Raw genomic sequence first — 13,990 nt, 5'->3', positions numbered from 1 at the left:
CACAAAGAATTTTCAATAAATTAGGAAATGATTTTTAAAATGGGCCCTAAGGCCCATTGGATCAAACTAAGCATAGGCGTCCTCATTATTAGGTACCAGGAGACCAGAAAAAAATTTCAGGACATTTGGTGACCCGCATCTCATGTGGTCTCCTTGTGAGTCAAGTCTTACACTCTCTAATCGTTACCAAATTCAATGATTGTCTATATTTCTACCCCTTAGTCCTTCGTCCACTTGCTTACTCTTCGTAAATCGATTCGTAGCGCATGTTCAGTGCACGCTTTGAAGTGTCACAAAGTAAACAGACGAGGATCACATCGACCGCAGCAAGAACTTTTCGTCGAAAAAATAAAATCTATATTAAATCATAAGCAATTGTTTGTTGTGCGCGAGTGCACCAAACTATGGACATATTTTTCGCCTATGAATCCGATGTAAGGTTTCCATGTCCAGGGTGACGAGTTCGGCCTGACACATTCCCACGTGGCCTGCAAGCGTGGCCGGTACAGGTCATCCTCGAAACAAGTTAGGTAACGCGCCGTTGCACATGGCTCTGTCTCGTGGCCGCTGATGCTTGGTCGAATCTCTCCTGAGAAGAGACGCGATTCGAATTTAGCCAATGCAAAGGGATCAACACTCCTGCATATTATAAGTAAAAACCACCGCATAATGACTTGGCAAAGATTTTATTCAGGCTTAGTAACGACAAATATCACCACTTAGACTGCCGGATGCTGATCTGTCTACCTTCGTTTTCTCTGTTGGTAGTTATATTGGACCGAGATTAGAATCAAGGCAAAAAAAAAATTAAATCTAACGGTTGGTGCTCCGATATAATCGTCGCAAATCTCGAGAAAAAGGAATACAAATTGGACCGAAGCGATTCACCGATGATAATAAAATTGTTCTTTAAGTGCAGATCATTCAGAAAGTCGGCGAATCTTAGAAAATCTTGGTACGAGAACAAAGAGTTCGCGAGAGCTGCGAAAAATATAGAGATACATCCAGAGCTTTGGCTCTACGACCTTATTCAGTTACGACTCAAAAATACAGTAAAACAACTCACATACACAGACAGATGACATTGTGAAACTTCCTCGAAGGATTGAAAAAGGCTTGTGCTTTGCATCCGTCTGAGATGATATCTATAGAGAATTTTTACAGCGCTGGCCATGATGATATTCGAATATTCGAAAAAATTGGGCATCCAAAAACACTCGAGTAATTCTCGTGCCTCGACTAGATCTCGAAAAATTGGGTATCTGCTCACACCAACTGAATTTCTACTATGCTAAAAATAAATTTTAATAATGAACGTCACACAAAGTGCGAGAAACGGTACTTTCGATTCATACTGCCAATTGCGACTGATCGAAAATAGGATTGATTGATTGATCGATGATAGGACTGATTGAAAATAGGACTGATGAAAAATAGGATGTTTCAGATTTTTAAATTGAAAATTATACATTATAAAATTCGAAACGCCCTATTTTTCATAAGACTAGTCAATTGACTCTCAAAACCAAGGACCTCGACTCTAAGTTGAATTTAATTAATTTAATCACTCATATCAGACATTGCTTTATTTTATATTAAAACCGCTGCCAATTTATTAGCAAAGAGCTTCCTCATAAAAAATAATATTAACAAAAGGCATCGGTTATTAACGTGAAAATTCGTATTTTTAAATTTTGATTCACTGTCTAGTGTCCTAAGTGTCCGACCATCAGGACCATCAGGACAAAAGGCCGGTTGTTAGCCAAAAGGCCGAGAAAACAAGAACTCATACATTTGTTGGTAATTCAATGTAGTTTCCAAATATGTAAACCAAATTGTCCTACGACGTCTGGTTCAAAATCTCGTTTTCGATCCTATCACAGAGCTTCCTCTATGAGGAAGCAAAATGTCAAATATCAACTTCTTCATTCCTTCATTAAACTCTTAGAAAAAGAAATTCTTGTGATTTTATTTTTTTTTTTTTTTTTTTATTATTTCATTTGGATATTGTCTAATTCGACCTTACGTATAGAATTGTCTTAGTCATTTTACGATTAATATTAGAGAGCCAAGACCTACAAGCCTCAAAATCGCGGCTGGAGACGCAGGAGGACGAAAGAGTACTTGAAAATCTGGTCTTACCCGACCCGCCCGAATGATTCGGGCTTATCCAAGTTTTTTGGTACACTCAAAGCGCCGAGGCTGATCTGAATTAAATTAAACTAACTGTGTAGCGAGTTTTTCGCTTTGACTCCGGGTGTAAAAGAGTAGATATCCACACGTGCTACAATACCAAATGTGTGTGTTCCGAACAAAATTGTATCCCGAGTGAAGACTTTCTATGAATTGTTCCAAAATTTAGCTACTATATGTCGAAAATAAAATTTTGCCGGCTTAGCTTGGATTTCTGAGCACCGCACAACCACTCTTATCAAAAACGCCACACTTTTTGCCTGGTTTAGACCAAAAAAGCATAAAACTACCAAAAATAGCCCTTTTTCGACTTTGTAAACGTATGACATTTAAGTAAATAAAGCTGTTTTGTCACTACTTTTGTAGCTTAGAATTTAGACCGAAGTATTTGGACAATTTTCAGCAAAACACCTCTTGTATTTTCTTTTCGGTCATCTATAATGAGCCAGACATTTTTGAAATATTTGCAATAAGCATAAATTTCGAAAAATTCTAACAAAATTTGAAGACCTGTTTAATAAAAAATAATTATAAAATAGAAATAGATAAATGTTGTTATTTTTTACTTTACTTCATAACGAACCACTCCAAAAAAAATTTTTTGAAATGAAAAAAATCAGTTAAAACGTATCAATTATTTTAGGATTTCCAAAAATATACTGTATTTTCTGTAATTAATTTCCCATTTAAAAATATTGAAATTAAAAATTAAATTCAACTTTTTACTTAAATAAATCAAAATGAAACAATTTATTTAATTTTTAATTGACTTCAAATAAGGTAAGGAAGGGTGAAAATTTAATAAAAAATGTCTTAAAATTAGCCGAAGGATACGTGTGATGGACTTTTTAAAGAAAATTTTAATTAAAAAATATTGTTGATATTGGGCAAAAGTAATTTATAGAACACTCAATTTGACTAAAAATCGGACAGAAATTGAAAAAAAAATTTAAAAAGGAAAAAACAAAACTAACTAATGCCACGTTGTTAAACATGCGACGAAAATAATTCCATGTTCGAATCATAATTCTGAATAAATAATATTTATTTATCGTAAAAGAATTTTATGTTATCTTTATAATGCATTTACACTTTCTTATATATAGATAAACTTTTCTTTATAATTTTTTTGACAATGAAATGTGTATTACAATAAAGGCCAGGCATAGTCTTTCATAAAATAATAACAATAATAATAAAATAATAATAATAATAATAATAATAATAATAATAATAAATAATAAATAAAACTCTTTGAGAAAAATTTTAAACGAAATCAAAAATATATAACTACTATGAGATCAAATAAATTTTTTGTACATAATTGGGTGGAAAAATCGTTAAAGAATGATCAGTTTACAACTAAAAAGCTGACTAAACAAATAAAAAATTACATTCGTTTTAGTCAAAATATAGGATTACACGTTAACTGAAAGTGAATGAAGTATTGAAATCTAAAAATCTATTATCGACAATAAATTAAGGCGCAAAAGTTCAAATTATAATTAAATAATACGTTTAAAAACTTTTTATAAACATCAGACAGTTTGGTTCTTCATTATGTTCAGTACATTCATTAAAACTGTTGCAAAAATTATATTTTATCTAAATTAATTAGATAAATCAAAATTCTATTCATAAAGATTACAGGCATAAACATTATTCAAATTCAATATTCTGTTAACTTAACGGAAGTAAAATATATTTTATAAACTAAGTGAGAATTAAATTCATCTTGTTGAGTTCGCACTCAAATTTTTCATACATGAATCTTTGATTTTCCTAATTTTCATAAAAGTGGAGTAACAAATAATAATTTTATACTCGGAACTGATTAGTAAAGACTAAAAGTTGATATTTAATTCATTTCATGATTTCAAATATGAGAGTAATAGTATTAACAGGAAATGACTTCTTCATTATTTTACAAATTGATTTCAAATTTTGGCCTTAAGCAAACATTGAAATTTAAGTTCAGCATTAAAAAAATAAAATTTCTACATTTTTTAACAAAAATTTTAAAACAATAATAGAACATTTCTCTCGGAACATTTCATTTTCATAAATGCCTAAATTTCCTATAAAGTACGGTTAAAATTAATATACAATTTAAGAGAGTGAGGCAAAGGTAATTGATGTATTTTTTCTTTCATGTATGATGAAAAAGCAATACTATCAACATAACATCCACTGCACAAAGGCCCATCAATTGAATCAGGGACACACCAAGATGCAATTCCTCTGTTATTTTTTTGAAATGGATTCGCTGAACTGCTACGTTTATGCTTGATTGGAGTGCAATGAATAAAATCCGAATCTGAGCTATGACTAGCTTCATCATTTCCATTGCCTACATCTTCTTGGATACCACTATCTGATGCATCTTTACGACTACGACGAGGTCGACGTTGTTGTGGCAGTTCTATAAAATTTGTATTTGACGAATCGTCTTTTTGCTCATTATTATCGTCTATCTTTTTCGAAGTTGAAAAAGCTCTAGCTTCTGACTCTCCTTCACTGTCACTCTCACTGATATTTGAATATGCTGTCAAACCTTAAAGAAACATGAATAATTATAATTAAGATCAATTACTTATATTCTAATAAAATGTTTAATTAAAACTTTCAGAAAAAAACAAATCCATAAATGTTTTTTATCCAAACTATTAACGATAATGGAGATGAAGAATGAAATAGTACAAATTGTAAATTGTAAATTGTAAAATGTTATTAGATATAACTGGAGAAAAATATATGGAAAGTTAAATCAATGAAAGTAAATTCTCACTTATAAATCGTAAAAACGAAATCTCACCAGAACTTGTTAAGCCAGAACCCTCTTTCATATTATTAACGCTATCAGAATGAGACTTTTCACATGCTGAGTCCGAACTACTTTCAGAGTCATGTCTATCTCGTTCACTGCTACTGACGTTTGTGTCTCCATGAGTATCTTCTTCAGTGCTGGCTGATTCTTCATCCATTGGCCATTCATCATCTTCATGATGATGTATATCCTCTGTGTTTTCATCATTATTTTCATCATCATCAGCTTGTACCACAGCCCGAACATATTGTAAAGTAGTACGTAAATTTTCACCAGGAACTGTATCTACATTTAACAACAATCTAGTTCTAGGAACTCTGTTTTCTAGACCTACATCATCGGAAACATCTAAACCATTTTCATTTTCTTCGTAAATTGGTATAACAAATTGACGCACTGCTCGTCTTGATGAACTTGGTTTAACACCACACATTGCAATACATTTTCTAGTTTCTAAATCTGCATGCTCTAGCCAAACATTTTGACGTAACCTTTGGCGAATATTTTCTCTGCATAATTCTATCAGTGGTAAAGGATCACATTGAGCTAAATACAAATTATTAATTTTTGTTATTCATAGTAATATTTTACCAGCATTTGCTATACAACAATCAAATTTAATTAAAAAAAAAAATTTACTTAAACTTACGTAAATTTATGAGTTTATCAGTTGGCATTGGTGCTATGAGAATTGCAAATGATGCTGGCAGTATACATTCCTGATGCCATACATTTTCTTCAATTCTCTTAAATTTGACTAAATTATCTTTGTAAGGCATGACTAAAATACCCCCAATTTTGACAAATTCTTTTATGACTGGAGCATAATTTTCTGGACAAGTTGCACCACAATAAACTCTATCATATCGCCTAGTAGGCATTAACTTTAAGCAATTCCCTAGAGTTTATGTATAAGCAGAATGTTAAAAATATTAATCAAAATTTTTAATTTAATTTAATTTATACCTTGAATGAAAACTGGTTCGCAGAAGTCAAACTCATCAAGTGCAAGAGATTTTTGTTTAAATTCTTCAAGTCGATCTTGAGAGTATTGAATGCAATCTTCATGAAGCTCAATCCCATGATTAGTACCACCTTTAGCTATAAAACAAATAATTAGTCCAAGAAAATATTAATATCTTATACTTACCTATCAATAGGCCTGCCATTGTGCTGAGGTAACCAGTACCTGAACCAAGGTTCAAAAAACTCATGCCTGGTTTAAGTTTGAGTTCTTCCAGTACTGCACAGTAAATACATGGCGCTGATAAATGTATGTTACCATGCTTCCAAGCGTAGTCTTTATAAGCTACATCACGATGTGAAGAAAGAAAGTAGTCGCCTCTGTCTACAGCTCTAAACACTTGCTCAATTTTTTTGGTTCTAATGTAACCAGATTCTACCAAACTATCAACTAACTCATCATTGTCTTGGCCATGACTGAATGCACCACCCATCTTCAATTGATTTTTATTTGTTTCAAAAGTATATTGTATCAACTGGCATTTGCCATCTTTAAATCACTAATGTAATTTTGCAGCATTATTTTTTGGTTGTTGTTGATTTCCTAGGATAAATAAAAGCAAACAATTTTGAGAATGAAATATTACATTGCTAATATAATACACAAATTCAAAGTTATAAATTATAAACTGTTTTATATTTTATTAAATTTTTGATTGTCACTTATATCTTATTTATTTTTCATTACTAAAAATTTTAATACAAAATTTAATTTGTTTTATATCAATATAAATCATTTATATCGCTTTACTTTGACATGGTTTTTAGAATTTTGATGTTTCTTTAATTATCAACTATAAATAACAGCTTTGAAAAATCAATAGAATGAAAAGCCATACAACATCAAGTTTTCAAATGACATGATAAATATAAAAAATTGGTTCAATAATGACACTATCAAATCATTTTAGTTTTTAATACGTAGTTGATCAAAATTTCATTATTTATAGACACCCAAAACAAGGTAAAGCAAAAGTAGAGCAAGCAGATGTACATTGATAGTAAAACAGTGTAAATACAGAGAGATACCTTGATCAGCTGACATAAACGATACATGCAGTTCTGTCCAATTATTTATTACATTTCAAATTTTTTTGTACTTTAAACAAGCAGTCAATAAGCACCGAATATTCATACTCATTTGCGTTTAATAGAATCGTCAATAAGATAGGTCTTTTTTTGACACTTACACGTAAAAATTCATCCAAATTCTACGCTTAACTTGATAAACGATTGTAGTGTGTTGAAAGTATTGTTTACCCCACGATTGTTGTCATTACAGATATAATCCATTAGCTTGATAAGGTGAAAAATGAACTGGAGCAAATCAGCAAAGTAAGCGCATTGTAGAAACAAATTTAATCAACGCAGAATGCAAACCTGCAACCTTGGATATGAACATCACAATCACAATATCAGCTTTGCAAATTTTAAATGCACTTTCTCCAGGCAGATGTCGCATCTGGTTCTATGCAATACATATAGAATATACTTATATTTATGTCAATAAAAGATATATGTATAGTCAGCTCGGAGAGAATCTTGTTTTACGGATTCTCTCCGTGAATCTTTTAACTTTTTACTTCAATTCTATTTTGGCACTGATTGATTAAGTATATTGATTATACAATAAAAAAAATAAAAGATGTGGTCTCAAATGCTAATATCAGCTTTGTAACAATTTAAAAAATTATTAGCAGACTATAGGGCGTTTTCCAATTGTCACGAAGTGGTCACTTTATCGAACAGCTGATTTGCCTGGAGGCATAACAAACCGCGCATCCCTATACTTGACGTGTTAAATGAGCTTGTTAATAGTATATTACTGCCCTAGGCCGGGAAAAATAGAAAAGTCCCAGTGCACGTGAAATAAGCGACCGAGGCGAAGCCGAGCCGCCCCGAAAATAGCAATATCCCGTTTAGCGCAGCGGCCGGGAAGTGCTACTTTCGGGCCGCTGGTATGTAAAAGTACTTGTAGTTAGTTTATCATCAAGTAATAAAATAAGCAGAAAATATCACCATAAAGCAGAAATCATCGTGTTTATAAATATCTAAGTGGTTTTAGGCTAAAGTTTATCGTTTGAGAATGAAAAAATATTGAAATCTCAGCGTTTTTGTGTACAAACTCAGCTAATTTTTCCAAAAGAGCGCGTATTTCAAGTGTTTCTGTGCCATAAGTTGACTAAATTAATCACATATCATGAGTGAATATGTTAAAACTTTGAGTCGTAGGATGAAATTAAGATATTGCGATAAAGTGACGTGCATTAATTCGATCGACCCATACACACTCACAAATGAACACTTTTTAAATGATTAACGTACATTACCAAAAGTTACTCTTCTGGACATTATGTCCAGATACCCCATAAATCTAGCAAACTCACAAAGTCCCATAATATCATTTTACCCAGAAGACATTACAGGTCCTTATAAAATAATCGTCCAAAGAAAAAACGAACCATCTATTAAGACCCAAAAACCTCTATATCCAATAGATATAGCAAAAGCTCTAGTACCAAAATATGAACAAAAAGCATTCCAGGAGTTCAAAAAAACAGGATATAACAGAATGATAATCATGACAACGCAAAGAAAAATCGCAAACGAACTTATAAACCTAGACTTCTTTGAAAAAAATAACATGCGTGCATACATCCCATATGCATATATTTATAAAAAATGTATATTACACGGAGTCCCTATAGATATTGATATTGAAAATGAAAAAACATGGAAAGAAAACCTTGAAATTTCCTGTCCTTTTTCTAAACCAAAAATCGTTAATGTAACAAGATTTTACAGACAAGAAAAACAAAACGAAACAACCATCAATCGCATACCGACCCGCACCATACTGATAACCTTTACCGGTCAAGCTTTCCCCCAGAACGCGTACTTCATGAAGGTAAAATATGAAGTAAAGCACTATTTACCAAAAGTAAAGCAATGCACCAAATGTTATAGATACCACCCTTATAAAAATTTCCTATAGGATCTCGCGAAATTCCTACAGGAGTCCTATAGGATTCCAATAGGAATTTCGTGGGATCCTATTGGAAATTTTTATAAGGGCACCATCTGAAATCATACTGCAAATCATTGCAAAGATGCATCTACTGTGGTGATAACAGTCATAATAACACAGAATGCCCGGTAAAAGAGTCCTCAACGTGCCTCAACTGACAAGGCAGACATCTCCCTACATATTCTGAATGCTCAACCAAGCAAAACGAACAAAACATTCAAAACCTGTCAAAACTACACAACCAAGACCCAAAAACAATCAGACAACAAATGAAAAATATCATTTCAAATAAAAAATAATTTAGATGGTCAGAACATCCAGAACTAGCAGAAATGTCAGAAAACGAAGAAACTCACCAAACCCACCTTACCCAACAAGCATTAAATAGCCAAAATCTGAACAACTATAAAAAAACCAACCCAAAAGCCTCGTATAGCCAAGTCCTAAAACATAATACAAATAACCGCCCATCAAAATCCACAAAAAAAACCTACCAAGGCACCTCCAGCTCCAGCACAGATGTATCAGATTCATCTGAAGAGGAATTTTCAGAATTAACTAACGATAATACAAAGAAATCTCGCAAAAAATGCTTGAGATGCAAAAATATAAACTCCAAACAAAGTAACGCACCCACTGAATGCAAAAAGCTAAATGACATTGATGAACTAATTGAAATCATAAAAAACACTACCCAGGAAGATTTTAATTATGTATTAGAAAGCTTAAAAAATCATAAATCAAAAGAACAAAGTTTAGCCACAGCAAACACCATAAATAATAAATCAACTACTACACAAGACTCCCAGAAGGGAAATAGTAAATAGTCAATAATACAATCAAAAAACTATAAGAACAAATAAAAAAAATCTATTGATACTTAATTTAAAAAGAAAAAAAAAACAAAAAGAATGGAATTACAAGGATTAAAAATTCTACAATGGAACTGCCGTAGTCTATATAAAAAACTACACGAACTCAAAAATATTATAGATATAACTATGATATAATATTATAAGCTGAGACATGGCTTACCAAAAAATACAAAATCAATCTCCCAAACCACCACATCATTCGGAGGGACAGAGAGAATGATCAAGTTGGTGGGGGCGTCACAATCATTATAAAAAAATCAATTTTATTTAAACAAATCAAGGATACATATCACAGGAAAAATTACATTGATACTCTAACAATTTCAATTTCAATAAAAGATAGGGATGGGGTAGACAAACAACTCGCCGTCACTTCGCTTTACCGCTCACCTCACTATGACACTGAAAAAAAAGAATGGTCAGATCTTTTACAATCGCACAAGAACTTTGATTACATTGTAATAGGGGGTGATTTCAACTCCCACCACCCGGCATGGGGTTCAACTGAACCCTCTAAGTCTGGAGAAAATCTTATAGATACTATCTCTAATCATGAAATTATCGTGATCAACGACGGATCACACACCTACTACAAACTTATAACATCTTCAGAAGACCCATCAAACAAACATGTAATATCTTCAGCATTAGATTTAACGCTGATTTCATCAAGCATTTCTAAATCAACGAAATGGCGAGTCACCGATGACAAAATGCACAGTGATCACTTCCCTGTAGAATACACAATTACAATCAAAACAAAAACAATTCCAACTTTCCACACTCATAAACTTAAACTAAAAAAAACAAACTGGAAATTATACCACAGCATTCTACACAGATTCATAGAAGACAACCTGGAACAGATAAATGGACTAAATTTAATTCAAAAATATGGAATCATTATTAAAACAGTGAAAATTGCCACAAAAACTTATCTAAACAGTGATAAGATGAATGAACTGCTGAGCAAATGCCTACTAGCCCCAGACGAAAGCACCCTTCACGAAGAACTTGATAACTCGCAAGATAAAAAAATTAATCTAAGCAAACACAAGTCAAGCACTCCTCCCTGGTGGAACGAAGAATGCATCAAACTAGTCTCCAACAGACGCAAAGCAACCACAGAATTCCTAAAAGATCCATCCATAGAGAACCTAGAAAAATTAAAACAAATTAAAAAAGAAACAAAGAAAACCCTTCAAAAAATTAAAACTGAACAATTTAAAAATTTCATTGAAAATAAAATCTCTAGAGAAACAGATATAAAAGAGGTATGGAGAACAATTAACAAATTCAAGGACAAGAAAACTCTACCTTCAATGGAAAATGACATATCTTTAATTGAAAACTCTAGAAACTTTGCCATCCAGTTCTGCCAGCAAGATGTAATCCAAATACCCCCTCAAAATGCCCCAAATGACTCTGAAGAAACAGTAGGAGAATGTGAAAGTTACCTGAAAATGCCTCTCACAATAGAGGAACTGGATGATGCAATTGACTCAGCAAAAAAAAACTCATCACCTGGATTGGATCAGATAGAATATATAATGCTTCAAAACTGCCCTGAAAACTTAAAGGAAATACTATTATCTATAATAAATGAACATATAAATAATAATACCTTCCCCGAAGACTGGAAGTCTTATCTCATCATTCTTCTCCCAAAGGACGACCCAAAAAAATTCAGGCCAATAGCGCTCGCCTCATGCATCCTGAAAATCACAGAAAAAATTATTAATACCAAACTATTACACCACTCAGAATCAAATCATATTCTCCCAGAATCACAACATGGATTCAGAAAAGCAAAGTCATGCACTCTTGCATTAGCTAAATTAACAACAAAAATCTACAAAGCTTATACTAACAAAGAACATTACTGTTGTGTCATTCTAGACATCAGATCCGCATTTGATAACGTATGCCCAGTAATCCTACAAAATATCCTGAAAGACCTAAAAATTCCAAATAAAATTAAAAACTTTATAAACAATCTAGTAATTAACAGGAAATTATACTTCAAAATAGCAAATCAATTGGAAGGTCCATACCTAAAAAGCAAAGGCACCCCCCAAGGAAATGTCTTAAGCCCTCTAATATATAACATATATATATATCAAATTTACACAAAGTACTAAGCAAAGACGTAGAGGTATCTCAGTATGCAGATGACACGATGATTCTCTGCAAAACTGAGAATATAGACCAAGGTATAAACATTCTGGAAAAAAATCTAAAAAAAGTAAAACAATTTTTCAATAGTTTAAAGCTTGAACTTTCCCCAGAAAAGACTAAATTTATTATTTTCTCAAAAGAAAATTATCCACTCCTAGAAAAGAAAATATTAAACTTTGATAATAATACGCTAAAACCACTAAAAGTGATCAAATACTTAAGAATGATCATGGATCATAAATTGACTTGGACACCACATATAAATAATATAATAGGCAAAGCCACTAAACTCACAAACGTCCTAAAAGTACTAAGATCTACTTGGTGGGGTGGAGACCCCCACTTGCTGTTAACCATTTACAAATCACTCATAAGAAGCACCATAGAATATAACAGCTTTATCACATATAGCCACAAACACTCCCTAGCTGAAAAGCTACAAAAAATTCAAAACCACTGCATAAGATTAGCTGTTGGATACAGAGTATCCACAGCACTAAACGTCATCTATGCAGAAACAAACCTACTTTACCTCAAGACCAGGAGCAAACAATTAGCTCTCAAATTTTTATTAAAAGTGTCCTCTATCAGCAATAGCACTCTGATAAGAGACATCAATGAATTAAAAAACGATATTAGTAGATCAGATAAATACCAAATAAAAAATAAATACCCACTAATAGAATCTCTGAACCAAATACAAACTCTAACAAACAACAGCATAAAAACATTTACCACACCACTACCATATGAATACAATTACACAACACTAACATCCAAACCATCAATAGACACTTCAATAGGCAAATTAATAAAAAAATCAAATAACCCCCAAGAAGCATTCGAACACCACACAAAAAATAAATTTGAAAACTACATCAGCATATACACTGATGGATCAAAAAAGGAAGGTGCAGAGAACGTGGGTCTAGCTATGCTATGCCCACATTTCAACTCTCACCAACAATATAAAATAGATAACAAAGCTTCCATATTTACAGCAGAATCATTAGCAATTCTCATGGCTGTAGGATATGTCCTATCCAATAACATCAGAGAAGCTGTCATCTACACAGACTCTCTGAACGCTTTGACAGCCATTGACAACTACTCCCCTATAAAAAAAACAGACACCTCTTACATTATCCTGGATGTTATATCTCTACTCTCCCTAGCAAAGAACAAGGGCATAAAAATCAGGCTAACGTGGATCCCAGCACATGTCAAAATAACACACAATGAAGCAGTCGACACATTGGCAAAGGAAGCAGCGAATACAGGAACACAACTGTTATTTGACTTGCACCACACAGACCTGAATGAAGAAATCATAAAAATAATAAACCAAGAAAACAAACAGCAACTTCTTAACGAAGCCACATTCAAGGGTGTACGCTTCTTCACAGATTACTACAAAGATAATAAAAATAAGCCTTGGTTCGCCAAATCAAAGTATGATAGATACCACATCACCACAATCAACAGATTGAGAGCCAACCACCACTCACTAGCAGAAAGCCTGCACAGAAAAAATATAATAGATACACAGAGCTGTCAATGCGGATTTGAGATCCAAGACATTGACCACATCCTATTTGAGTGCCCCCTGTACTCAACAGAAAGAAAGAGCTTTAAAGCCCAGTTAAAAAATTATACCATAAAAAATTCCACCACCGAATTTAATTCATCCACACAAATCCTTAAAGAACCAAATAATCCCCCAGCAAAAATTATGACAAACTACTTGAAAAAAATTAAAATTCCCGTGTAAAGAACAAATAAATACATATAAATTAATAAATTAAAAAATATAATTAATTAAGTAAATAATAATAAATATAATAAAATAAAAAACCTGCTCCTTTC

The 13,990-nt window shown here is 32.5% G+C and overlaps 2 protein-coding genes across 6 annotated transcripts; one reads left to right on the top strand and one right to left on the bottom strand.

The window, feature by feature from the left end:
• Positions 1-4,188: 4,188 nt before the first annotated feature.
• On the bottom strand, positions 4,189-10,849 carry LOC106653533. Of its 5 annotated transcripts, none has more exons than XM_014373012.2 (8): positions 10,771-10,849; positions 7,424-7,511; positions 7,234-7,360; positions 6,171-6,587; positions 5,987-6,121; positions 5,670-5,918; positions 5,009-5,566; positions 4,189-4,747 (listed from the first exon to the last, which is right to left on the bottom strand). In XM_014373012.2, exons 4-8 carry the CDS (start codon positions 6,475-6,477, stop codon positions 4,272-4,274), a joined length of 1,725 nt encoding a protein of 574 aa, XP_014228498.1. In that variant the 5' UTR covers positions 6,478-6,587; positions 7,234-7,360; positions 7,424-7,511; positions 10,771-10,849; the 3' UTR covers positions 4,189-4,271. The 5 variants fall into 5 exon arrangements, with proteins under 5 accessions (XP_014228498.1, XP_014228499.1, XP_014228501.1 ...); XM_014373013.2 differs by having other exon boundaries at positions 7,431-7,511; XM_014373015.2 differs by having other exon boundaries at positions 7,304-7,511.
• Positions 9,193-13,895, top strand: LOC106653279. The gene is made up of 6 exons (XM_014372680.1): positions 9,193-9,233; positions 9,376-9,890; positions 10,286-10,970; positions 11,202-11,992; positions 12,082-12,159; positions 12,331-13,895. Exons 1-6 carry the CDS (start codon positions 9,193-9,195, stop codon positions 13,893-13,895), a joined length of 3,675 nt encoding a protein of 1,224 aa, XP_014228166.1.
• Positions 13,896-13,990: the final 95 nt, after the last annotated feature.

This window comes from Trichogramma pretiosum, unplaced genomic scaffold (genome assembly GCF_000599845.2).
Source record: "Trichogramma pretiosum strain Unisexual culture from Peru unplaced genomic scaffold, Tpre_2.0 scaffold60, whole genome shotgun sequence".
Classification (NCBI taxonomy): domain Eukaryota; kingdom Metazoa; phylum Arthropoda; class Insecta; order Hymenoptera; family Trichogrammatidae; genus Trichogramma; species Trichogramma pretiosum.
This window is presented reverse-complemented; position numbering and strand designations above follow the sequence as displayed.

Coding starts and splice junctions, on each gene's coding strand:
- LOC106653279 (XM_014372680.1), top strand. CDS start 9,193: ATGCCCGGTAAAAGAGTCCTCAACGTGCCTCAACTGACAAG. Junction 10,971..11,201: donor CACGAAGAACTTGATAACTC/GCAAGATAAAAA, acceptor TAAAATCTCTAG/AGAAACAGATATAAAAGAGG. Junction 12,160..12,330: donor AACTGAGAATATAGACCAAG/GTATAAACATTC, acceptor AACCACTAAAAG/TGATCAAATACTTAAGAATG.
- LOC106653533 (XM_014373015.2), bottom strand. CDS start 6,477: ATGGGTGGTGCATTCAGTCATGGCCAAGACAATGATGAGTTAGTTGAT. Junction 5,567..5,669: donor TGATAAACTCATAAATTTAC/GTAAGTTTAAGT, acceptor ATTTGTATTTAG/CTCAATGTGATCCTTTACCA. Junction 4,748..5,008: donor TTCTGGCTTAACAAGTTCTG/GTGAGATTTCGT, acceptor TGTTTCTTTAAG/GTTTGACAGCATATTCAAAT.